Source organism: Dunckerocampus dactyliophorus, chromosome 4, assembly GCF_027744805.1.
Source record: "Dunckerocampus dactyliophorus isolate RoL2022-P2 chromosome 4, RoL_Ddac_1.1, whole genome shotgun sequence".
In the NCBI taxonomy this organism is placed as follows: domain Eukaryota; kingdom Metazoa; phylum Chordata; class Actinopteri; order Syngnathiformes; family Syngnathidae; genus Dunckerocampus; species Dunckerocampus dactyliophorus.
The window spans coordinates 18,891,364-18,913,337 of record NC_072822.1 but is presented as its reverse complement, the minus strand read 5'-3'; the positions used below and the strand labels follow the sequence as shown (position 1 = coordinate 18,913,337).

The window sequence follows — 21,974 nt, the reverse complement described above, 5'->3', positions numbered from 1 at the left end:
TTGTTGTCTAAGTCATTATACTATAAATGTATAAAAGTCCAAGTGTTTTCTTCGAATCATGTTTCTTTGTCAAAAGTGAAGAGAAACAAATTTGAGTGAGAATGATGAAATTATTAGGATGTTGTTTGTTTTGTGTCTTGGACAAATAATAAGTATACTCTCAGTTAATGCATGCTATGAGTTGTATTGCTTAGTGAAGAGTAAATATGTATCATATATTCATTATATACAGTAGTTTAGAACACATGTGTCAAACTCAAAGCCCGGGGGCCAAATAACCTGGGAATAATGTGTGTCAAGCATGCACTTCACCTTTGTCTTTCTAAATGTATTTGTTCTTTCATTTTGATAGAAAAATAGCAAAACAAATTGATAAATTTAATATTATCTGATCATGCAACAAGAGATTCCAAGTTGGCAATTTTTTACCGTAAAAAAATACTCTAATGTCTGTTTGTCACCATGACATTCTCATTTCAATTCCATCTATTTCAAATCAAATCAAATGCATGGGTAATTGCGTAACAATATCGTGAGGTTGTATTCATATTTCTATTCATATATAATGACATTTACAAGTGGCCCTCTCAGGACAGCCATAACTGTGATGTGGCCCTCAGTGAAACGAGTTTGACACCCCTGGTTGAGAAAGAATCATCCGCGATATAGACAGACAGAACAGTGAGAAGCAATACAGAAGTTACACTTGCTATTTTATAAGTCACCAGTAGAGTGCAGCACTGACCACCGCTGCCTAAAATGTAATGACATTGAAACGGCGAAGAAGAATATTGTTCAACAAGGAAGTCGATAAATCGACAGGAAACCTTCGCTGGCTTCCTTTTGTTTTGTTTGTATTTTGTTTCTTTTTATTGCTACCGTTATTGTTTTTACCAAGACGGCCATTTGGATTAAGTAACAATCGGTGGGTAGTTTTGTTGTTCGTCTTTACTTAGTTTTTGTGTAACTACCGACACGGTTTGACGTTAGCTTCGTAGGCTAATAACAGAGCTAACAGGCCTGAAGGCCATCTGTCCGTTGTTTGTCGGCCTATCAGCAGCCTGTTATCCCTTTAAACTCAAATGTTATTAGTACATTTTACACATCTAAATATTGACGTTGCTGCTTACAAGCTACTTATTTGGTTTCGTTGAGGTGTCCCTAGCAACGAAGCGTTGACGCCGCTTGGAATTAGTAAAAATAATCCAACTTTCTAAAAGGACTGGAAGACGAGCATGTATGCCCCGCCGGGTTCTGCAGCTCCTGGAAGCCGGAGAAGAAGAGGAGGCACCCCTTTACCCAAGCAACCAGAGCGGAGTCTGGTCTCAGCTCTGCCCGGAGCCCTGTCAATTACCGCCTTGTGCACGGCTCTGGCTGAACCAGCCTGGCTCAGGGTTCATGGAGGCACCTGTCCCAGACAAGAACTGGGGGTGGCGGATGTCTTAGGCTACATCGACCCCAAGCTTCTGGACGGTAAGGACTTTGATTCAACAGGCAGTCATACACAGTGTTTACCCCCTTCCTGGTTTCTTTTTTTTTTGTGTGCATATTTGTCACACGTTTGAGATTGTGTTTGTACGTATGTATGTTTGAGATCCATCCATCCATTTTCTATACCGCTTCATCCTCATTAGGGTCGCGGGGGCATGCTGGAGCCTATCCCAGCTGACTTCGGGCAACAGGCGGGGTACGCCCTGGACTGGTCGCCAGCCAATCGCAGGGCACATACAGACAAACAACCATTCACACTCACAGTCATACCTATGGGCAATTTAGAGTCGCCAATCAACCTCACCTGCATGTTTTTTTTTGGGGGAATGTGGGAGGAAACCGGAGCGCCCGGAGAAAACCCACGCGCCCACGGGGAGAACATGCAAACTCCACACAGAAATGCCCAGGGGAGAATCGAACCCGATCTCCAGGCTGCTCCTGTATTGGCCAACGTTCTAGACCACTAGACCACCGTGCGGCCATGTTTGAGATTGTGAAACAAATTTAAATATTAGTCAATGCCAACACAACTGAACATAAACTGCAGTTTTTAAATTAAATTTTATTATTAAGGAAGAAAAACACCCCAAACTACATGGCCCCGTGTGGGAAAAAGTGATTGCCCCCTGTTAAAAACACTTGTTCTCAATTAAGAAATCACTTAAATAGGACCTGCCTGACAAAGTCAAGTAGACCAAAAGATCCTCAAAAGATAGATGTCATGCTAAGAGCTAAAGAAAGTCAGGAACAAATGAGAAATAAATTGAGACCTTTCAGTCTGGAAAAGGTTATAAAGGCATTTCTAAAGCTTTGGGACTCCAGCGAAATACAGTGAGAGCCATTATCCACAAATGATGAAAACATGGAACAGTGGTGAACCTCCCCAGGAGTACCCGGACAACCAAAATCACCCCAAGAGCGCAGCGACCACTCATCTAAGAGGTCACAAAAGACCTCACAACAACATCCAAAGAACTGCAGGCCTCACTTGCCTCAGTTAAGGTCAGTGTTCATGAGTCCACCATAAGAAAGACACTGGGCAAAAACGGCCTGAATGCCAGAGTTCCAAGACAAAAACCACTGCTGAACAAAAAGAACATTAAGGCTAGTCTAAATTTTGCCCGAAAACATCTTGGTCATCATACCAGCAGTAAAATATGGTGGTGGTAGTGTGAGGGTCTCAGGTTGTTTTGCTGCTTCAGGACTTGGAAGACTTGCTGTGATAAATGGAATCATGAATTCTTCTGTCTACCAAAAAATCCTGAAGGAGAATGTCCAGCCACATGTTTGTGACCTCAAGCTGAAAACAACTTGGGTTCTGCAGCAGGACAATGATCCAAAACACACTAACAAGTCCATTAATTGTGGTCAATATGTAAATAATTGGCTATAGATGTATACATGTATCTATATAGCACAGGGGTGCTCACACTTGTTCAGCCTGTGGGCTACTTTGTCTCAAAGATCTACCTTAACTTATAAACATAGAGAATAAATATTTATTTAAAAATGAGTATTTATGTACATTGTACGTGTGTATCAGGGGTGCACACAATCAAAATGATCTACCGCTTACTATAAATCATATAGCATATATAAAATGTAACCAGTAAACTTTGCAACTACTATACTAAATATTAATGATTAGTATTTCGCTTTCACAGTTTCAAAGTTTACAGGACATCAAAATAGTTTATCATTCAGTAATTTACAGTTCAAATCAATATGACAATAAAGATAAATACACATCCACGATCCATTACATGTAGCGGAAACACTGGATACTTTATCTCCAAGAGAAATGTGAAAATTGGAAATAATTCATTGAGTTATATTTGTAAATAAATTATTTTGATGTAAAACAACCCCTTTTTTTGTGTTGTCTATGTTAAATCTTTTTTCTGATGAAAGACAAGAGGCTTTTGTTTCTTTTGGTAGGTTCCATGTTGGCACAATATTCTGTGTGCTTTGAAAGATCAGTCAAAATCGTCTAAAATAGCCGGTAATCATGGGGCTGTCTTTTGAAAAAAGGCTTGGATGAATGAGTTAATAACTAAAGTTTCAAAACTGTAAAAACTGTATTCCGGGTTCAGTTGTGTTGTTATTGACTAATAATTAAATTTTGTTTGATTTGAAACATTTACGTGTGACAAACATGCAAAAGAATAAGAAGGGGCAAACACTTTTTCACACCACTGTATGGATGTTTGTAAAGCTTTGTGTTGTGACATTGTCTTGCAGATTACTGTGTGAACCCGCAGACCATCTTGTTGCTCAGAGTGATCGCAGCCTTCTGTTTCCTGGGCATCTTCTGTAGCCTGACAGCGTTTCTCCTGGATGTGTTTGGACCTAAGTACCCTGCCCTCAAGATCACACGAAGATATGCCTTTGCACACATCCTCACGGGTCAGTCTTCCTGTGTTTTATTGTCACCGCTGTCTATTTCCAGCTTCAGATCGGCACATAAGGGGAAATTTAAAGGTATAGTTTGGATTTTTTGGACATGAAGTTGTAAGACATCCTCATCAGCAGTGTAGTGCATCGATGGTGACTTACCCCCACTTGGTCCCGTGAGCCCACTTCTGTTGGGATTTTGGTGAAGAGGAACATAGTTCCAGTTAGTTGCTGTGGTCAAGTAAAGAGTTTGGCTTCTCAAAAGAGTAATATGCATCACAAAAATGCCTCTTTGAAAAAAATCTGACCTCACAAATCGCTCGGCATTACTTTCACTCCTTTCGTATCAATGCGCGCTATCGCATGTCCACTATTGTGTGTGTGTGATGAAGATGGCTGCGACGCTTGCATCTTCATCCGCTGTGGAACACATAAGTAAACGTTTGCGTCGCAGCCATCTTCTAATGTGCAGTGCAACTGTTTGTCCTGATTGACTGTGTGTTTTGTGACACTTCTTGATGGGAAAACATTTTAAACATGTAAGGTAAGACATTACATTTGCCTGAAACACACGCTTGTATTTGTGAAACCTTTATTCTAGTTGTGGAAATGCAATCAAGGTACATTTCTTTTTTTATCAGCACCTACAGACTGTGAAAGTTTATTAAAACACAGTTTCTGATTTGGGAAAATGTACTAAAGGCACATTTTCTGTTTTTTCAGCATCTAGACCCAATTAGACTAGGTCCAGTACATGTACACTTTACATGAAATCTGGTCTGCAACAGACCCCGAAAGCTCATAAAAACACAGTTTCTGATTTGCGAAACTTTTATTCTATTTGTGAAAATGAATGCAATGTGTAAAATGCAGTTTTTCACAGAGGTTTCTAACATGTCTAAGGTGGTCTCATGTGGTGTAGTTGCTGAAAAAATGGAGAAATGTGCCTTCATTGCATTTTCACAATTAAAATCAAAGTTGAACAAATTTTCAGGGAAAGTAATGTCTTACCTAAAATGGCTGAAATGTTTTCACATTAAGGAGTGTCACAATAAACCAGCATTCCGTGGGCAGTAATTGAGTAAAATCCACCTTAAATCAAATAAGAAGGTAACTTAAGTGTCATTAAGACTTAAACCTGTTCTTCCTCCACAGTGCTGCAGTGTGCCACCGTCATAGGTTTCTGCTACTGGGCCTCAGAGCTGGTCTTGTCCCTGCAGCAGCAACACAAGAAGTATCACGGCTCCCTTGTGTACGTCACCTTCGCCATCAGCTTCTACCTGGTGGCGGGGGCCGGCGGAGCCTCCATTCTCGCCACAGCCGCCAACCTCCTGCGACACTACCCCACCGAGGAAGAGGAGCAGGCTTTAGAACTGCTCTCTGAGATGGAGGACAGCAGCGAAACATTTCCTGCCGATTATGACATTGCGAACCAGTTTCAGCCGCCGCCCGCCTACACACCCTGACAGGCCTCGCTGGCATCACTGTGCTAGAGGAGCAAACATGCTCACAGTCAAATGGATATCTTTGCAAATACTCTCCATAGTTGAACACGGCGTGCACCGCAAGTGCACACGCGCCATGACTGACAAGCGCTTCAGTGCATGAGAGAAATGTGGGTCACTGATGGTGTTGATTTGCATGTAAATGGCTTGTAGGAATTGCTTCTCTATCTAAAGCAAAAATGCTCAACATGGCTGATGACGTAATTGATTAAGCAGCCTGATCGATGGTGATTCTTATTGAAAGCGTGGCTAGATTTGGGTTCCAGTAGGCCATGGGCGGAGCTTTGCAATGTTTTTAAAAAAGATGTGCTTATGTTGCTGATACATCAAAAGTGCAGAAAAATACTGAGATTTCTTTTATAAATAATATCAAACAGCCCTTTATTTATTGATTAGTTCATTTGTCCTGGTTTGAATACTGTTGCTGATTTAGTCTTACGTGATGACATCAGTGGGTGAGAAAATGGAACCTGCACCACATAGAAGATAAAGAATGTGTTTGGCAGTAAAAGTAAGATTCAGATTCAACAGAAACCTCACTTCTTGAGTTGGTCTTGTCATGTTTGTATAGCATATTTCAAAACAACTTTATTTGTACCTTGTGACCCGGTAGTGTTTCTATGCATGTGAAATATTTTGCAAGACGGATTCAAGTTGTGATTAGCGTGGTGATTGTAGTTTGTTGTGTGCTCTTATGTTTACACAATTTCTGCTTTTTATTCCTGGATTTTGGTTTATATGTTTATCATTATGTAAATATTGTTTATACATTTAAAAGGTGTTCAAAATAAAACAAATGCCATTTGTCTTTTGTGTTTGTCTTTTCACATACTGTATAGTTAATACTGAGGCAAAAGTGAATTTTAATTTTGCAAATGGGTATCCTGCAAATGAGATATGAATGAAAAATATTGTCTGTTTTTCACATTGGTTACAAATGTTCAAAAGCTATCGTAGAATGAATGTTGAGAATATTAGTTCTTTGACACCTTTTTTTGTCATTGCAGCTAAGAGATACCAACTCAGAAAATATGAATTAACTTTTGCTGAAAACATGACAGGCTATTAATCATTTATGGCTTTATGTTACTTAATTTATCTCAAAATAAAAAATAGATCAGTGTTGGACCATGGCAGGTTTTATGCAATGTGAATTTAATGTAACTAACTGTAGCACATAAATGAGGTGATATCAGGTTTTTTATGCGGTGCTAATTTAATGTGATACATTTTGGTCAGGTCTGTATTTAAGACCAGCTGAAAAATTGCTAGAATTTGCATTTTGCACATTTGGATCTTAATGAGGTTTTAAGTACAGCTACAATATGCAAAAGCAAGAATGGGGAGTGAGACAAAAACAATTGGATTTATTTGTATATTGTAATAAAAAATTTTAAAAAAATGAAATAGGTTGTTTATCAGCTGATCAAAAGTTTAAGCCCACAGGCTATAAAAGCCAAAATCTGCTCAAAATTATCATTTTCTGTCAAGCATTCACACTGTCATGCCCTCCTGATGGCTAAAGCTAAGAAGCTTTCTCTTTTTGAACGTGGTTGAATTGTCGAGCTGCATAAGCAAGGCCTCTCGCAGCGTGCCACTGCTGCTGAGGTTGGCAGCAGTAAGACAGTCATTCTACGTTTTTTTAAAGATTCTGAGCATTATGGAACAAAACATTAAAGTGGTAGACCCAAATAAATCACACCTGCTCTGATCCAGAGGATCCAATTGGCTGTCCATCAAGACACAGGGTGGTCTTCCACCCACACGAAGGCCCTTACTGGTGCCGACTGCAGAGCAATAACCATCAGACGGCATCTGCGGGAAAAATGAATTCAAAGACCTAGTCTCCTTCAACGCCACAAAACTGTCAGTTTAGACTTTGCCAGGGAGCATCAAACATGGGACATTGAAAGGTGGAAAAAAAGTTTTATTCTCTGATGAGAAAAAATGTAACCTTGACAGTCCAGATGGCTTCCAACATTACTGGCATAACAAGGAGATCCCACCTGAGATGTTTTCTACCCGGCACAGTGGAGGGGGGGTCCATCATAATCTGGAGTGCTTTTTCATTCAGTGGAACACTGGAGCTTCAGGTGGTGCAGGGTCGTCAAACGGATGCAGATGTTGCAGCGGGCATCCCTCATTACCGAGGGCCCTCGTCTGTGTGGTAACAGCTGGGTTTTTCAACAGGACAACGCTGCAGTTCACAATGCTCGCTTGACCAAGGACTTCTTCAGGGAGAATAACATCACTCTTTTGGACCATCCTGCATGTTTCCCTCATTTAAATCCATAGAGAACATTTGGGATGGATGGCAAGGGACATTTATAAAAAATGGCCATCAGTTCCAGATACTGTCTGTCTTACAGTAGAGGTTAAGGTGATGCAACCACTGGTGTTAATGCAACACTAACCTGGGATACGCTCCAGCTTACCCAAGACCCTAATGAGGACAAGTGGTATAGAAAACGGATGGAATAATAAACTATAATGCTTGATCCAGTAGTAGAGTGAAGGCATCAAGGCCCACAAATGAGCAGCCAGTGAAGGCCTCTCCAAGGTTTGATTATGACCGTGAGCTCCAGACCTCACACAGTCATTAACTGCAGAGGGTTTTTACATGTCATTACAATAATGTCACTTTGTCCAAATACTTTGCGATCCCCTGAAAACTGAGGCACTCTGCTTAAAAAAATGGCTGCAATTCCTAAAAGTCTGTAGAAAGTGGTTATTGATTTGTTTCAAACGTGTAAAGACACAATCATGAAAACTCTATCGCTGTGCAAACGCTGCACTGAGGTGGGAACTGAACAATATATTGAGTGTGACACTTGCGACTCACTGAGATATTTCTGGGTTTGCCAGTCTAGACGTTGTCGATTCAGCACGGTGTTACTGCCAGTAAGAGCCTTACAACTTAATAGTCTTAAAAGGACATACAACTTCCTATGCTATGCGGAGAGAAATCCAATTTATTAGCAGTGGAATAAGCATTGGCCTAAACTTCCTGCAGATCAAAAGTACTAGTCATATCTTTTCTGGCATTAAAGATCTTTGATGTTGTCTATGATACGAAGCCAATCAAGCGTTAGTGGGGAGCGTTTATTCAAAGCTGACAAGCCGCGCTGTGGCCAAGTGACTTAAGTTGATGAGACAAATAAACAAGGTATTAAAAAGGGAGGATGCTCGGCTGGGAAAGGTGAAACAGTGCTGGCTCTTCTAAGAAAATGCAGCTTACGTGATGACGTCCCACTGTGCACTCAGGAGGTGGTATATACGCCGCCGCACGTAGGACCTTTCATGATTTGACACACTCTGAAGATCAACCATGCTGGCATCCAGGGCTCTGCTATCCAAACAGACACTGGCGGTTCTCGCTCAACAACCAGCCGCCTTTGTCCATCATGGCACCCAAGGCACCTGGGGGAACACCAACGTGGCCGTGGTAAGTCACGCCAAACCGTCACAGCGTTAAGTTTTTTTTGCACGGCGAGTGCATGAGAGCTGATGTTTTGCAGGTGTTCTCCGGATGTGGCTGGTGGGACGGGACTGATGTCCACGAGGGCGTCTAGTGAGTACCACAGCTTTCACATTTCACCAAACAAACATGTCCTGTAACTCGCACCTCCATCCTCAGCACCATGTACCACCTGAGCCGCAACGGTGCCCGCTTCCAGATGTTTGCTCCGAACCAGCAGCAGACTGAAGTGATGGACCACATGAAGAAGCAGGCCTCCTCCGGAGACCGGTACAACACGTCCTCACACGGTCTACTTTTGATGTTCCTGGCGTTATGGCGTGATGGCGTTTGGCCTTTCCGCAGGAACACGATGGTGGAGTCTGCTCGCTTCAGTCACAACCAAGGAATGATGCAAATGCACGATCTGTCCAAGCTGGACGTCAACACCTTTGACGCTGTCATCTTTCCTGGAGGCCACGGGGTCATCAAGAACTTGTGAGGAGCATTGATGGAACTTGGTGGAGGAGTTGGCGTTCATGTGTCACCTTCTATTCTTTAGGTCGTCTTTCATGAAGGATGGTAAAGACTGCAAGCTGCACGGTGATGTGGAAAGGGTGCTGAAAGAGTTCCATCGCTCACGTAAGCCCATTGGGTGAGTGTCTTCTTTTGAAGTCGTCAAACTACATTGAAAATGACATTTATTTGCATTTATTTATATAATAGGAGGCCAATTTCAATAAATATCAATAGTTGTGTTGAGGTACAGTATAATACATTTTGCAAATTAATACATTTAAATGGGCTCTGAATCATTTTTTAGAATCGCATCTATTCATGTAGTGGACTACAGCGCAATAATGCTTTTTAAAAACCCTGCAATTACATTTAAAAATAATAATAATAATAATAACACTACTACTGTGATAACAAGTTATAACCATACCGATTAAAATGTGTCATTATAGCAATCAACATAAACATCTACACAGATGACAATAACTAATAATAATAAAAATAAATAATAAATTAAAGCACTATTAACATGCAAAGATAGATGTATGATCTTGTCCCATAATTGTTTTTCTAACATGTATTATTTATTGCGCCAGATAAACTCATTCTCATTAAAACAGTACATCTAATAAAGCATGGACATATACTGGGATGGTCAAAGTAGGGCCCGGGGGCCATTTTTGCAGCGGGTCATTTGTTTATTGGCCCACGGCACCTTCTAAAACGACAAGTGAACAAGAAAACAACCTCAAAAATGAAAAAAGGTGTCATTTAACCAGAAAAAGTTGAAATATTGTGACTAATAATGCAATACATTAGACACTTTGACATGTGTAACATCGCTATGTCTTTAAATAGAAATAATATAAGACTTCTGTTTGGTTGGTTGGTGTTGTAAATATGCATTTACCATGTATTGCATATGCATGTAGAATATATAGTACAAATGTCATAAAATATACTCTACATCTCATGAATTCCAATCCAAAAAGTGTATGCTGTCACGCTCCGTTTTTGATTTACTTTGAGAGTCAGACGCTATGTGTGTGTAGTTCCACGCAAAATAAATGATACGCTATCGATAACAGCTTTAATATCGCTGTGGAGGATCAGTGTAAATCTCTTCTTTTGGATTTCAGTAGATTCAGTAGGTGTACCTAATGTTGTGTCCACTCAGGATGTACTGTAAGTCACCTGTTGCTTCCTGACATGATACACTCTTATACACTCTTATACACTCTAATGCACTCTTATGCTTAAAGCAAACACATCCAAAGGTCTAAATGCAGCAGCACAGTTGACACTAATAAATCAGCATAGACAAATGAGTCTTCTTGAGGCTGATGAGGTTAAGTTGAAGGAAGATTGCCTTACGAGTAGGGTCACCTCAAGACACGGGGTGAGGTGAGGGGACACCTGGTGGTCAAATCTGAGAACGACAGGATTTAAGAGCGAAGAGGATGAACCATCTGTCGCAGGGATTTTAAAAGGAGGCGGCACCTTTTCGGTGACTAGGTGTGGCTGTGACTGTGAATGGTTGTTTGTTTATATGTGACCTGTGATTGGCTGGCGACCAATCCAGGGTCAGCTGGGATAGACTCCACCTCTTCCGTGACCTGAATGAGGACGGAGGACGGAGTACTATAGAAAATGAATGGATGGACGACCTTTTCTTTCGGCAGGAGAACAATTTCAGCCCCTAAATAATGTGTAATATGCAAATAACATGTATTTATACTTAATACATTTTTTAAATGTTATTTAACATTATTTCTTTGGGAATGAAAAGGGGACGTAGACAGAGTGATGCAATCTTGACACACTCAAACTACCGTATTGACGTGAACCCAAGAAAAATATAACTAAAAACCACAAAAAACAAAAATAAAAAAAATCCAACAAAAATAATGTTCCCTAATTTTTTTCTTACAGAGCCTTTACCGTTACCAACAGTGGAACGTGGCGTGTTACGCTAGCTAAATAGCTAACTGACGTGTTATGCATGCTAAATAGCTAGAGCAGGGGTCACCAACGTGGTGCCCGCGTGCACCAGGTAGCCCCCCACGACCACATGAGGTGCCCGCAAGGTCATTCAGGTTTTCAGTTAATAATGAAAGAACAGTAGAAAGAAATGCATTCTGAAATACAAAATGTGAGTTGTGGACACCAGCATTTTGTTCATGTTCTGGGAAAACAAGCATATTCGCTTTGTTTGGGTTTAAAATAAGCTCTGAAAAGAAATGTTACAAAAATGAGTAGCTCTTGGCCATTTTCATTTTGTAAAAGTAGCTCTCACAAGGAAAAACGTTGGTGACCCCTGAGCTAGAGCAACCAGAGTTGTGGTTGCTCACCCTCAGTAAAACACTGCCCTCTAGAGTTGTGGTAGTGAATTGCAAGTCACAAGTCAGCCTTCAGCCCATCAACGGCATCCACCTCTACAAAGCTAAATACAAATTCTTTTACATATTTGAAGGCTTTTCAAAAAAAGTAATGAAATATTACTTTCCTTGGTCACTAATTACATTTATGAAGGATTCAATACATTTTTGAAAAGGCAACCATCATATTTCTTAGATGCTCAGCTGTGTGATGATATTGCTTCATTGATCAGCATTATTGTAAAATTACCATCATAACTCTTCCTCTGCGTTTGTTAACATGCTAACAACATTGCAGACACTTTTTTCCATCAGGTCTCTGTGATGTGGCTGCTGTGCGTGAGTGACAGGAAGAAAAGCTCGTCAGTTAGTGCCACCTAGTTTGTATAAATCTGTATAAATCAAATATAAGACGGCCCATCTTTTTGTTGTGGGAAAACATCATTTTATATTTGGGTCAATAGTGTATACTGTATCGGGGGTGTCCAAACTTTTTCCACAGAGGGCCACATACTGAAAAATGAAAGGAAGCAAGGGCCACTTTGATATTTTGTGAATATGACTTAAAAAAAAATATTTAAAAAAAATATTCTTTTCTCGTAATATTTTGACTTTATTCTAGTAACATTCTAACTTTCTCCCGAACCTAATTTTACAAAAATTACAACTTTATTTTGCTTTGTTTATTGTCATAATATTACAATGTCTTTTTTCTTTAATATTTCTATTTTTTGCTCCTAAAATTACATTAATTTTCCTCATAATATTATGAGTTTATTCTCGTAAATTTGTGACTTTTTTAAAATATATTTTGATTATATTCTCATAAAATGACTTCATAATTTTTTCTATTTTTGCTATTGTTTTTTTTTTACTATTATTTTGCTGTCTTCTTGTAATTTTTTTTCTCGTAATGGTGACTTTACTCTCATAATATTTTGACTTTATTCTTGTAACATTCTAACTTTCTCCCCAACCTAATTTTACAAAAATCACAACTGTATTTTGCTTTGTTTATTTGTCATAATACTGCGACATCTTTTTTCTTCAATATTTAAATTTTATGCTCCCAAAATGACAATATTTTTCCTTGTAATATTATAACATTATTCTCGTAAAATTCCAACTTTTTCTTGTTAGATTGCAACTTTTTCTCTTAATATTTTTGACTTGCTGTTGTTTTCTTGCAAAATTCTATTTTACAATTTCAAAAAACGCCGTGTGCCACAAACAGCCCCCGGGCCTCACTTTGGACACCCCTCATGTGTATCCCGAAAGACGTGGGCATGTGTCTAAAAACGATACTCCCAATGCAGTTTGTCCAGCATGGCGCCTGTGCTAGCTTGCCGGGTGCTGCCCAGCCTGGAGGTGACCATGGGCTACGAACGAGAAGACACCAGCCGCTGGGGGAAGTGGCCTCACACCAACATGGTGCAGGTTGTTAAGAGCATGGGGGCACGTCACAATGTCCGCGAGCCATACATATCCTTCCAAAGACGGCTGTTTCATTTCAGCTCATAAAAGCTCCTCTTTTTGTGTGTTTAAAAACAATTCTTTTGTGTTGTCACCTTGACCTTTTTCCTTGCACGAGGCCCACGTGGACGAGAAGAACAAAGTGGTCAGCACTCCGTCCTTCATGTGGGAGACGGACTTCCACTATCATTATATATTTGATGGCATTGGAAATATGGTCAAGCATGTCATGCGCATGTCAAGCAAGTGATGGAAAAGATACAGCTAGCGTGATAACAATGACCTCTGAATCACATGCACGCACCAACCACAACATTAGGTACACCTGCACAATCTAATCCAGTGGTCCCCAACCTTTTTTGACCCACGGACCGGCTTGTGTTCCCACAAAATCTCCCGCGGACGGGTGGGGGTTCACAAAATGAATGCCGACCCACCATCCACCAGTTCAAGTTCCAGCCAAGTTTTTCCAGAGAGATTATTACATTGCTGTTTGACGTGTGTGGGAAAAGGCAGTGCTCTAGCATGAATTAACTTGAGACAAATGTGCACATTAGCACTTAATAAGTCATCAAAACTTACCTTTATGCATTCCTGCATAGTATCAGCATTTGACACCAAATATGAGGTGAAAGAAAAAATGGTAAAAATACAGTAGTAGTCTATCTGTGCGGCATGAGATAAAGTTAGCACACGCACGATGGACATGCGTCAAGTGAGATGGATGTAACAGAGAGAATCCGGCCACTTTTCAAAATAAAACATTAAAAAATGAAATAATGGAAATTAATTTTTCTTTCTGTGCGGTCCGGTACCAAATGACCGGGGGTTGGGGACCACTGATCTAATCCACTACAAAGCTGTATCACAAATTCTGCCTTTACGAAGACCATCATTCTCAGTTTTGAGTGACGCTGTTGAAAGGTATTTATTTAACACTATTGTATTGTAGTTTGTAGTGATGCACAAATAAAGGGAACACCCATCCCGGATGGCAATCGATGAAATATTCCAATATTATGTAGCGGAATTCGAGGAAAGAACCCCAATATTACACTGGATGTCAGATGTACCTTATGAAATGGCTAGTGTGTGTAGAAGCTTTAGTCAAAGCAGGTGCTCTGTGTATTTGTGAGTGACGTGTGTATCACGTAAGATGTTGGTGAGGGTCATTCGAACTGAACAACAGCACAATGACAGGCATTATTCATCATACATTCAAATATTTGCACCACTCTGCAATAAACTATAGAGACTTGTCACTCAGCGGTACTACACACGCCACACATTGAAGTACACACAAAAAAATGACATTAGCTTTATAGCTTGTATGCAGGTATAAAAAAATGCCCTCATATTTCTAAAATAAAAAGAAATAATGAGCAAAAGTGTGCAACATTTTCTCTAGATAAGTCTCAGTAGTCAGCATCTGGAACTTACTTGATTATTCACCTATTTTACGATATTACTGGCCGCCCCTGGCCAAATTGGGGCCCTAAGCAGAATTTAATGACGGTATCATACCTAGGGGCAACAATCACCCTAATTGGACCCCTACTTGACCCATTAGAAGCAATTTTTATGTTATTTTAACTTGAGCCTGACTTTAGTTAGAAGCATGTTTTGGAGTAGGATAATATGAATACATGGGAAACAAATTGTTCAATAAATTATTTTAGTGCACTATAAGAAATTACCATAATGACAAGAAAATAGAAAGCATCCATGGATGGGATCAAACCAACACCCTCTGCCTTAAAAGGCAACGGCTGTGCCATTACATCACCGGGGACTGAAACATAAGTAGATGAATTCTGCTATTTTATTCTCTTATTCTGCTTCGTGCACCATCTCTTGTATTCCTCTTCTGCCTCGGGCTGGGAAGCAATGCGCATCCTTTGCACATTTGCAGAGAATGCACCCCCTTGTGCAAAATGGGGATGGTGGGGCCCTAAGTACAGCGCATGTTCGGCGGCTCTGGCTGTACATCATGTACCCAGGGAATGAAAGAAATGGAACGAAATAGAACAAAAAACTATCACATTCTATAGACCAGTCAATTAAAAAGAACACCTGCACTTTTGTGGAATAAAACAATTTATTCATTACAAACGACCAAATATAAAACTTTCACTTTTGTACAAATCTTCCAAATTTGTCAGCAGAAATGCACACTCCCTCCACATGTGGTAATTACTGGGAGTAAAAACAGTACTTCTCAAAGTACTTTACAATGTCACAGCTGGTCATGTGACACACCAACTCAGTATTTGTCATTCATCAGTAAAAAAAAAAAACAAAACAAGGGCACAGAATTCATAAAAGACTGAACCACTCACAGTGTTGTCTTCACATCAGTGAATTGTAAACATATTGCATATTAGAACTCATGTCCTGTGAGTACAAAACAAAAGAAAAAGTACAATATCAAAATGTGAAGCTTGCTAGCGCAACCCTGTCCAAGTCAATCAACTACACTTTTAAAGAATGAAAATAAGGCATATGCTTTTTTGTGTGTGTGTGTGTGTGTGTGTGTGTGTGTGTGTGTGTGTGTGTGTCATTGAACTATAAAAGATGACCAGTCCCATTTGAACAGCAATACAAATAAACATCTGCACATTTCATCAGGTAACATGCTGGGGTCAAATCATTTCAGGCAAACAGGAGGGGAAAGTGGCAAATAAAACAATCATTTCTCTATTCAGAAGAAGAATTCATATCGTCAACTGCCCCTGAGGTTGTTGCACTAAGGGATAGGAACGATAATTCTATTAGAATGTGAATATAGAGACGGTGGGAAATAAGATGGGACCGCATTTCCATTTTGGAACAAAATAATTGTCATCAGCATTCTTTTTTTTTTAATGCAAAGAAATTTGAACATGAAAATAACACCTTCACTGTGTTGCAAGCTGCTTTTACACCAAAGTAGTTTGTTCCCAGTTGTGTTCCAAAGGGGTGCCTGTGTCAGATTGTCAACAAAAAAAGCAACACAGATGCACAAGCTTCTTAAAAAAATAAATAATCCCTTCTCAGCAACATAATCCAAAGTACAGTGAAACATAAACCGGAGAATGCCACCAGATGACAAATACGGGCAAACCACTCGGATTATCAGTCGGTCTGCTAGAACAGATGACGGATGCTACTTCCACATGTCAAAGCTCAAAGTTCATGCAGTTGTCTGCTACTCGCTGTCCGTCTCAGACACATCTGTAGACAGAAAGAACATGGCAGCGTTACAGAATAGCGCTAAAGAGCAACACAGAGAAGAGAAAGCTTTCTGAAGACATTTGCATGCAAGCAAGCACAAGTTCGCTGCATGTGAAGGTAAAAGTGACAAGAGGCAGGTAGGCGAGCAATGAGCGGGAGGAAAAAAGGTAGAGAGGGCAGGCAGGAGAGTGACGGACCGAGTTTAGCTTCTAGAGCAGTGCTGAGTTGGCATCAGAGTCTGAATCGTTGCCATGGGCGAGGCAGGGCTCACGGGAACAGATGGACTCCTGAGCCTGTCTGTACTGTTGGTACTCCTGCCGGAGAGCGTTGAAACGCGCCTCACTAAGGGAGTGGCGAGACTGGCTGCGAGGTGGGTTGGAGACTGGTAGGCAGGCAGAGGGAGACGGGCCTGGGGGAGGGCATGGCGGACAGGAAATGCATGGATGGACATTATGGGACAAGCGCACAATAAACACAAGCACGTGCAGCGCTATCACATCCAATGTTACCAACAGCACATGCAACGTCATGATGGCTGCAAACACAATACCAACCTTGGCGTGTCTGGTCCTGGAGGCCAGCAGGTGGATCGCACACAAGCCCTCCTCCGCTTGTCGGATAATCTGCTTTAGAGCGATCAAACCTCAAGGCCTCCAGGACCTCCGTGTCCACACACGGGTCAGCAGAGTCCCACTCATAACTCTCATCTACTGACGTGTTCCTTCTACTGGAATAAAAAAAAAAAGTCAGAGAGTTGTACAGCGTCATGAACAAAAACAGACAAACCACAGTGTTATTTTGGCAACATGAAGAAACCCCTCCACCAACAGTAAAGTCCCGCTTCTTGTCTATTTCCCGGTGAGGTAATATTTCACCTTTTCGATCTCCTCTCAGGTAGCTCCAGCTCAGCTCTGTGGCGCTCACTCTCTTCAGTGGTTTCAGGGGAGCTGAGCAAGGTGGGCGTGATGGACAGTGACTGGCGGAAGAGACCAGCACTACCCCTCCCGCTGCTCTGACTGGCATAGCTGGCCCTCCCACCCTCTCTGACCTCCCGAGGGTCTGTGTCACACCCCCTCCCCATCAGTCTCTCTGCCGGTCTATAACTGTCCCCTTCCCTCTGAGGGAAAGGCATGCAGTAGGGTGAGGGCCAGCTGATGCCTCTGGGAAGGTAGGACCTCGGGGGACCCCTCCTGGGATCCATCGGTCTCATGCCTTCTGCGGGTCTGTGTCCTGGCCACAATTGAGGATGGTGGGGAACAGATGAGGGCATGGGGACATACCTGTACTGAGTAGACCTCAGTGTATATGGGTAAGAAGGGGACCACCGTGAGGAATCAGGGAAAACAGCAGCCTGCCGTCGTGGATCACCGGGTTCCGACATTGGGGACAGTGATCTCTCTCTGTGTGGGTACATTACAGGAGTGAGGTAGGAGGGACTGGATCTTTGTGCACATTGGGGCCTCTCTAAACTGCCCATGCTGGGACGTCTTAATGGGACATACTCCCTCCAGGAAGGACCTGGCCTGAGAAAGGAAGATGGAGTGTGACCCAAACTGTAAGATTTCACCCTGACATCAGGGTTTGGGAACTCGTCCCAGTGACATCTCTCAGAGATATATGTCCTTGGGCTCTCAAAGTGCTCCCATCTTTGGGAGCCAAAGCTGATTGATTTCTTAAGGAAAGGTCTGGGTGGTCCCATACCTGAGAGTGTCCGACAAGGGCCAACGCTTAAGGATTTCTTGAGAAATGGCACAGGGGCTTGACATATTCGTGATGCAATGTTATTGGTCCTGTTGCCCTGAGAACCTTGTCTTTGGGGTTGCTCTGATAAAGACTCACTGCTGTCTACAAAGCTCTGAGAATGTTTGGACACTATATCTACCATGCCTTTAGCGGCACTAAGCAAAGTATGAGCTGGCCTAGAACCTAGTCTTGACTCAGTGCTTTTAGTCTCAGCTCTAATCTGTGTTTTCTCATTGTACAGCTGCTTGCTAGTTTTTTCTGGAGCTGGCAATAGTGGTCGTATGCTGTCTGGAAACCTTACACGAGGTAAAGACTCCTTTTCATTGTGATGCCTATAGCCGTGTTTTTCTCTAGAAAGTGAAGGTTCAAAACAACCCTCCCTTTTATTTGATTTACCTTCTGGATTTTCCTGGACATGAACCTCCCAGTTTTCAGGGACTACATCTGGCTTAGCCACCATGGATTCTACGGATTTCCGGTCCGAACTTTGTCCAGCAGTGCCTGAAACTTCAGCTTCTTCTACAGGCTCGTCTACGCTCATCTCAATAAACCCCGGAAGGCTCAAATATTCGAGAATTGCACTCGTCTGCAATGATGACATTTTAGGTGATGCAGCGGGCTTGGTCTTGAAAGACCCTGACATTCTGGGGACAGAAAATTGGGACTGGTCACTTTCAGCTTCTTCTACCAGAGTCAACATTGACACAGGGCTGGGACTATCAGAGAAAAGACATTTGTCACTCCTCCGGGACCGTGCTCGGACACTTTCTCTTTCTAATCCCAAGCTTTGGCGATCATCACAGCCTCCCGTGTCTTTGGCCTTTGACTTAACGTGATGCTCATAGGGTAAGGTAGGAAAACCCGAAGGACTGGGATCCCTTGTGGTTGTGTATGATGTTGAAGGCTGAGCTGGACTTTCAGGCCTCTCACTGTAAACTAAAGGACTTCTAGAAGCCGAATCCCAATTCTGTGTTCCATAAGCATATGAATTTCTGGACCGAGAGGGAGCACCTCCATTACTAATATTGTGCCTTAGGCCTTCAGTCATAGGCTTACCACACATATCTGAATTTCTCAGAGGACTCAATGATCTGGCTCTGAGGGGTGTCTCTAAACATCGAGCAGGTTTTTTTTCAAAGGTCGCATCAATGGAAGGCATAGGAAGGGACGTGTGTTCAGTGACTGGAGAATCAGCCACAGAATCCTCTGCAGTTCTTTCACAAGTACGAGACTGCTGTAACTTGGCCGATGCAGACTCCCAGTTGCTCTTTGCTGGAACGAGGTTTGTAACCGATGTAACAGGGCTAATGTCCCACTGTATGTGAGATGCGGGAAGTCGGTCCGTAGGACTACTGGTGTTCCCAAAGTAGCATGCCCTTCTATAGTCTGCTACTCGACTTGTGTGGCCTGAGGGCCTGTGCTTTTGACGGAGAGTGACATCTTGTGGTTTCCATACAGGTTCCTCATCAGGTTGTGATATGCTACAATGACGGCTCTGTGACTTGGTAACATTTACATCTTTCCCCTGATCTTGGTTTTTGTGAGTGGTTGTATAGCGTTCGAGTTCCCGCTCCATTTCCTCCCTCTCCTTGGCTAGTTGTATACACTTTTGGATGCTATTGTTTTCCGCTTCGCTGTCAAGCTGGGTGACTAGTGTGCTATCATCAGTCAGGTGACTGGTCATTGGATGATAGCCTGAAGACTGTGGCCTATCTTCTTTATCTAAAATATAGGTCCTCCTGGCCAACACGGGGAATAGGTCTTCAGTGCGGGCTGGCATGCGATGCCTTCTCAGAGGATCACTGGGCTTTTTCTCACTATTGTCTGAATAGAAGCTTGCTCTTTCCAGTAGGTTCTCTGAGCCATGTTCATCATCAGAGTAAAAGCAGCCATGACGGGAGAAGTTCCGAGCAATGGCCCGAACCCTTCCAGGGGAGGATGGAGGCCTGATAAGTTCAGGGACATCCACAGTAAGTGGAGAATCTTGCCTCTCGTCTTTGTCGGAACTCAAGATGCTTGATTTTGGGGAGTCCCTGAATGAGGTCCGGTTGCTTCCTGAGCCACTTGCACCACCATTGCTAAGCAAAATGTCCTTTAGATTTTTCTTACTGGAGGGACTGCAACCCTCTATCAGCGGTTGGATTATGAAACGTCCATCTGGGCCTCTTGAAATAGACTCCAAGGCTGTTGGGGAGGGGGCCTGGGACCCCAGGTGACTCTCAAAAAGTGTGTAATGTGGTGGCGGAGATGAGTTAGCCAGGAGTTGTTTGCGCTGGTCTTGGTATTCTCCTCGACTGCCTTTGCCAAAAGAGGAGCGATCATACTGTGAGGAAGAGGTTGGGAAGAAAGGAAGGGGTGGGCAGAGCTTGAGCTTCAAGACACTATCTGGGCTGCGAGGAGGAGGTCGAGCTCTAAGGGAAAAAAAGACATGCAACAATCAAAAATAAGAAGTACAAAAATAATTAAAACATACATTAGGTGATATTACTAAATTATCATTACACATTATAGTAAGTTACAACAACATTATTGTAACTCAAAATTTTTTTGAATTTGGATACTTACGCTGAAGATGGGCTCTTCTGGAAAGCAGATGGGAGATCTAAGATAAAGAGGAAAGCATACATGAAAACATTTACACACATACAGAATGTTGTCCAATCATGACAGTGTGTATATTGCACATACATTAAGCTATTATTTATTTTTTACACGGCAAAGCCATAAGCAAGGTATCTGTAAATATGACGTTTTACCTTGCTGTCTCTTTCTGCGCCGACGTTCTCTCCAGGTACTCATATAGCAAGCTGTGATCAAAGATAGCACAATAGCCATGAACAGGAAGCACACCCCTGCAATCACACCTGCCAGCAGAGGCTCAGGGACAAGCTCCAAGAAATGTGGGCGTAAGGGGTAAATCTCCATCCCTGTAATCCAATCAGTCAGATCGTGGTCAATGATGTTGTCATTCATATTTTTCAATACACTGTAAATCTGGATAGACAATGTTTGCTAAAACATTATATAATAAGTAAACCTATTACCTGTGGTAGATATATTGACAAAATCACTAGGTTCACTGAGCAGTTTGTTGCTGCAGGACAACAACCTCAGATCATAACTGGAGTCCTGAAAGACAGCAAGATATGATTACATCATCTTTAAGTGAAAAAACAGAGCATAAATGTTCACATTTCAAGAAACTAAGCTAAGAAATAAGCCTTACACGAAGCAGTCCTTGTACAAGGACTTCACTCTGATTGGCACTGATGTTCCTGCTGAGGGTGACCCACTGGCCCTGATTCCGGCGAGCCTGCAGGACATAACCTGTCAGTGGAGAGGATGGCGTCTCAGGAGGTGACCACTGGAGGAGAACACCTTGTCTGGTGCGGTTGGCAGACAAGAAAATAGGTGGTTCCAGTATTGGTAGAGTGGTGATGACAGTTGGGGCTTCTGTTGGCAGAGCTAAAAGGAAAACACAGGTTTAAAAGTCAAGTTTATGCACGCAGCAATACAAAAGTTGTTAAAATATTCACAGACCTTCAGTTGTAACAGTAACAATTTCACTGAAAGGCCCAGAGCCCAGTTTATTCTGAGGTAGGACACTGAACTGATAACTGGTCCCAGCCAGAAGACCAGTAACCAGTAGGTAGTTCTTGGATGTGGGCACAGGTAAAGACGCCCATTCATGTTTCCCTCTGGATGACTGCTTGACCCTGACGTAATAGAAGCCAAATTTAAATCAAGAAATATGCTTGCAACATGCTTGCATGTCGAGAGCTGACAAGTATGACAGTTCTTATC

At 42.0% G+C, this 21,974-nt stretch overlaps 3 protein-coding genes across 8 annotated transcripts in view; 2 read left to right on the top strand and 1 right to left on the bottom strand.

The window, feature by feature from the left end:
* The first annotated feature begins 624 nt into the window (after positions 1-624).
* tmem127 (transmembrane protein 127) lies at positions 625-6,201 on the top strand. 4 transcript variants are annotated; one of them, XM_054772921.1, is made up of 4 exons: positions 625-925; positions 1,221-1,473; positions 3,733-3,897; positions 5,041-6,201. In XM_054772921.1, the coding sequence occupies exons 2-4, from the start codon at positions 1,236-1,238 to the stop codon at positions 5,349-5,351; spliced, it is 714 nt and encodes a 237-aa protein (XP_054628896.1). In that variant the 5' UTR covers positions 625-925; positions 1,221-1,235; the 3' UTR covers positions 5,352-6,201. The 4 variants fall into 4 exon arrangements, with proteins under 4 accessions (XP_054628896.1, XP_054628898.1, XP_054628897.1 ...); XM_054772923.1 differs by having other exon boundaries at positions 1,166-1,473; XM_054772922.1 differs by having other exon boundaries at positions 1,156-1,473.
* Positions 6,202-8,667: 2,466 nt separating this feature from the next.
* gatd3l (glutamine amidotransferase class 1 domain containing 3, like) lies at positions 8,668-14,602 on the top strand. Its single transcript, XM_054772919.1, has 7 exons — positions 8,668-8,835; positions 8,909-8,961; positions 9,028-9,138; positions 9,214-9,345; positions 9,410-9,502; positions 13,058-13,223; positions 13,330-14,602. The coding sequence occupies exons 1-7, from the start codon at positions 8,719-8,721 to the stop codon at positions 13,462-13,464; spliced, it is 807 nt and encodes a 268-aa protein (XP_054628894.1). The 5' UTR covers positions 8,668-8,718; the 3' UTR covers positions 13,465-14,602.
* A 678-nt stretch (positions 14,603-15,280) lies between these two features.
* igsf9b (immunoglobulin superfamily, member 9b) overlaps positions 15,281-21,974 on the bottom strand; it is a 30,959-nt gene continuing 24,265 nt past the window's right edge. The window contains exons 14-22 of one of the 3 annotated variants that reach the window (XM_054772914.1): positions 21,711-21,886; positions 21,397-21,635; positions 21,215-21,299; positions 20,927-21,097; positions 20,736-20,772; positions 17,303-20,581; positions 16,982-17,154; positions 16,625-16,836; positions 15,281-16,427 (exon numbers count right to left, since the gene is read on the bottom strand). In XM_054772914.1, the coding sequence (XP_054628889.1) occupies positions 16,637-16,836; positions 16,982-17,154; positions 17,303-20,581; positions 20,736-20,772; positions 20,927-21,097; positions 21,215-21,299; positions 21,397-21,635; positions 21,711-21,886 (4,360 nt within the window). In that variant the 3' untranslated portion in view covers positions 15,281-16,427; positions 16,625-16,636. The remainder of the gene's footprint in view (positions 16,428-16,624; positions 16,837-16,981; positions 17,155-17,302; positions 20,582-20,735; positions 20,773-20,926; positions 21,098-21,214; positions 21,300-21,396; positions 21,636-21,710; positions 21,887-21,974) is intronic. The other 2 variants (XM_054772915.1, XM_054772917.1) reach the window with 2 other exon arrangements.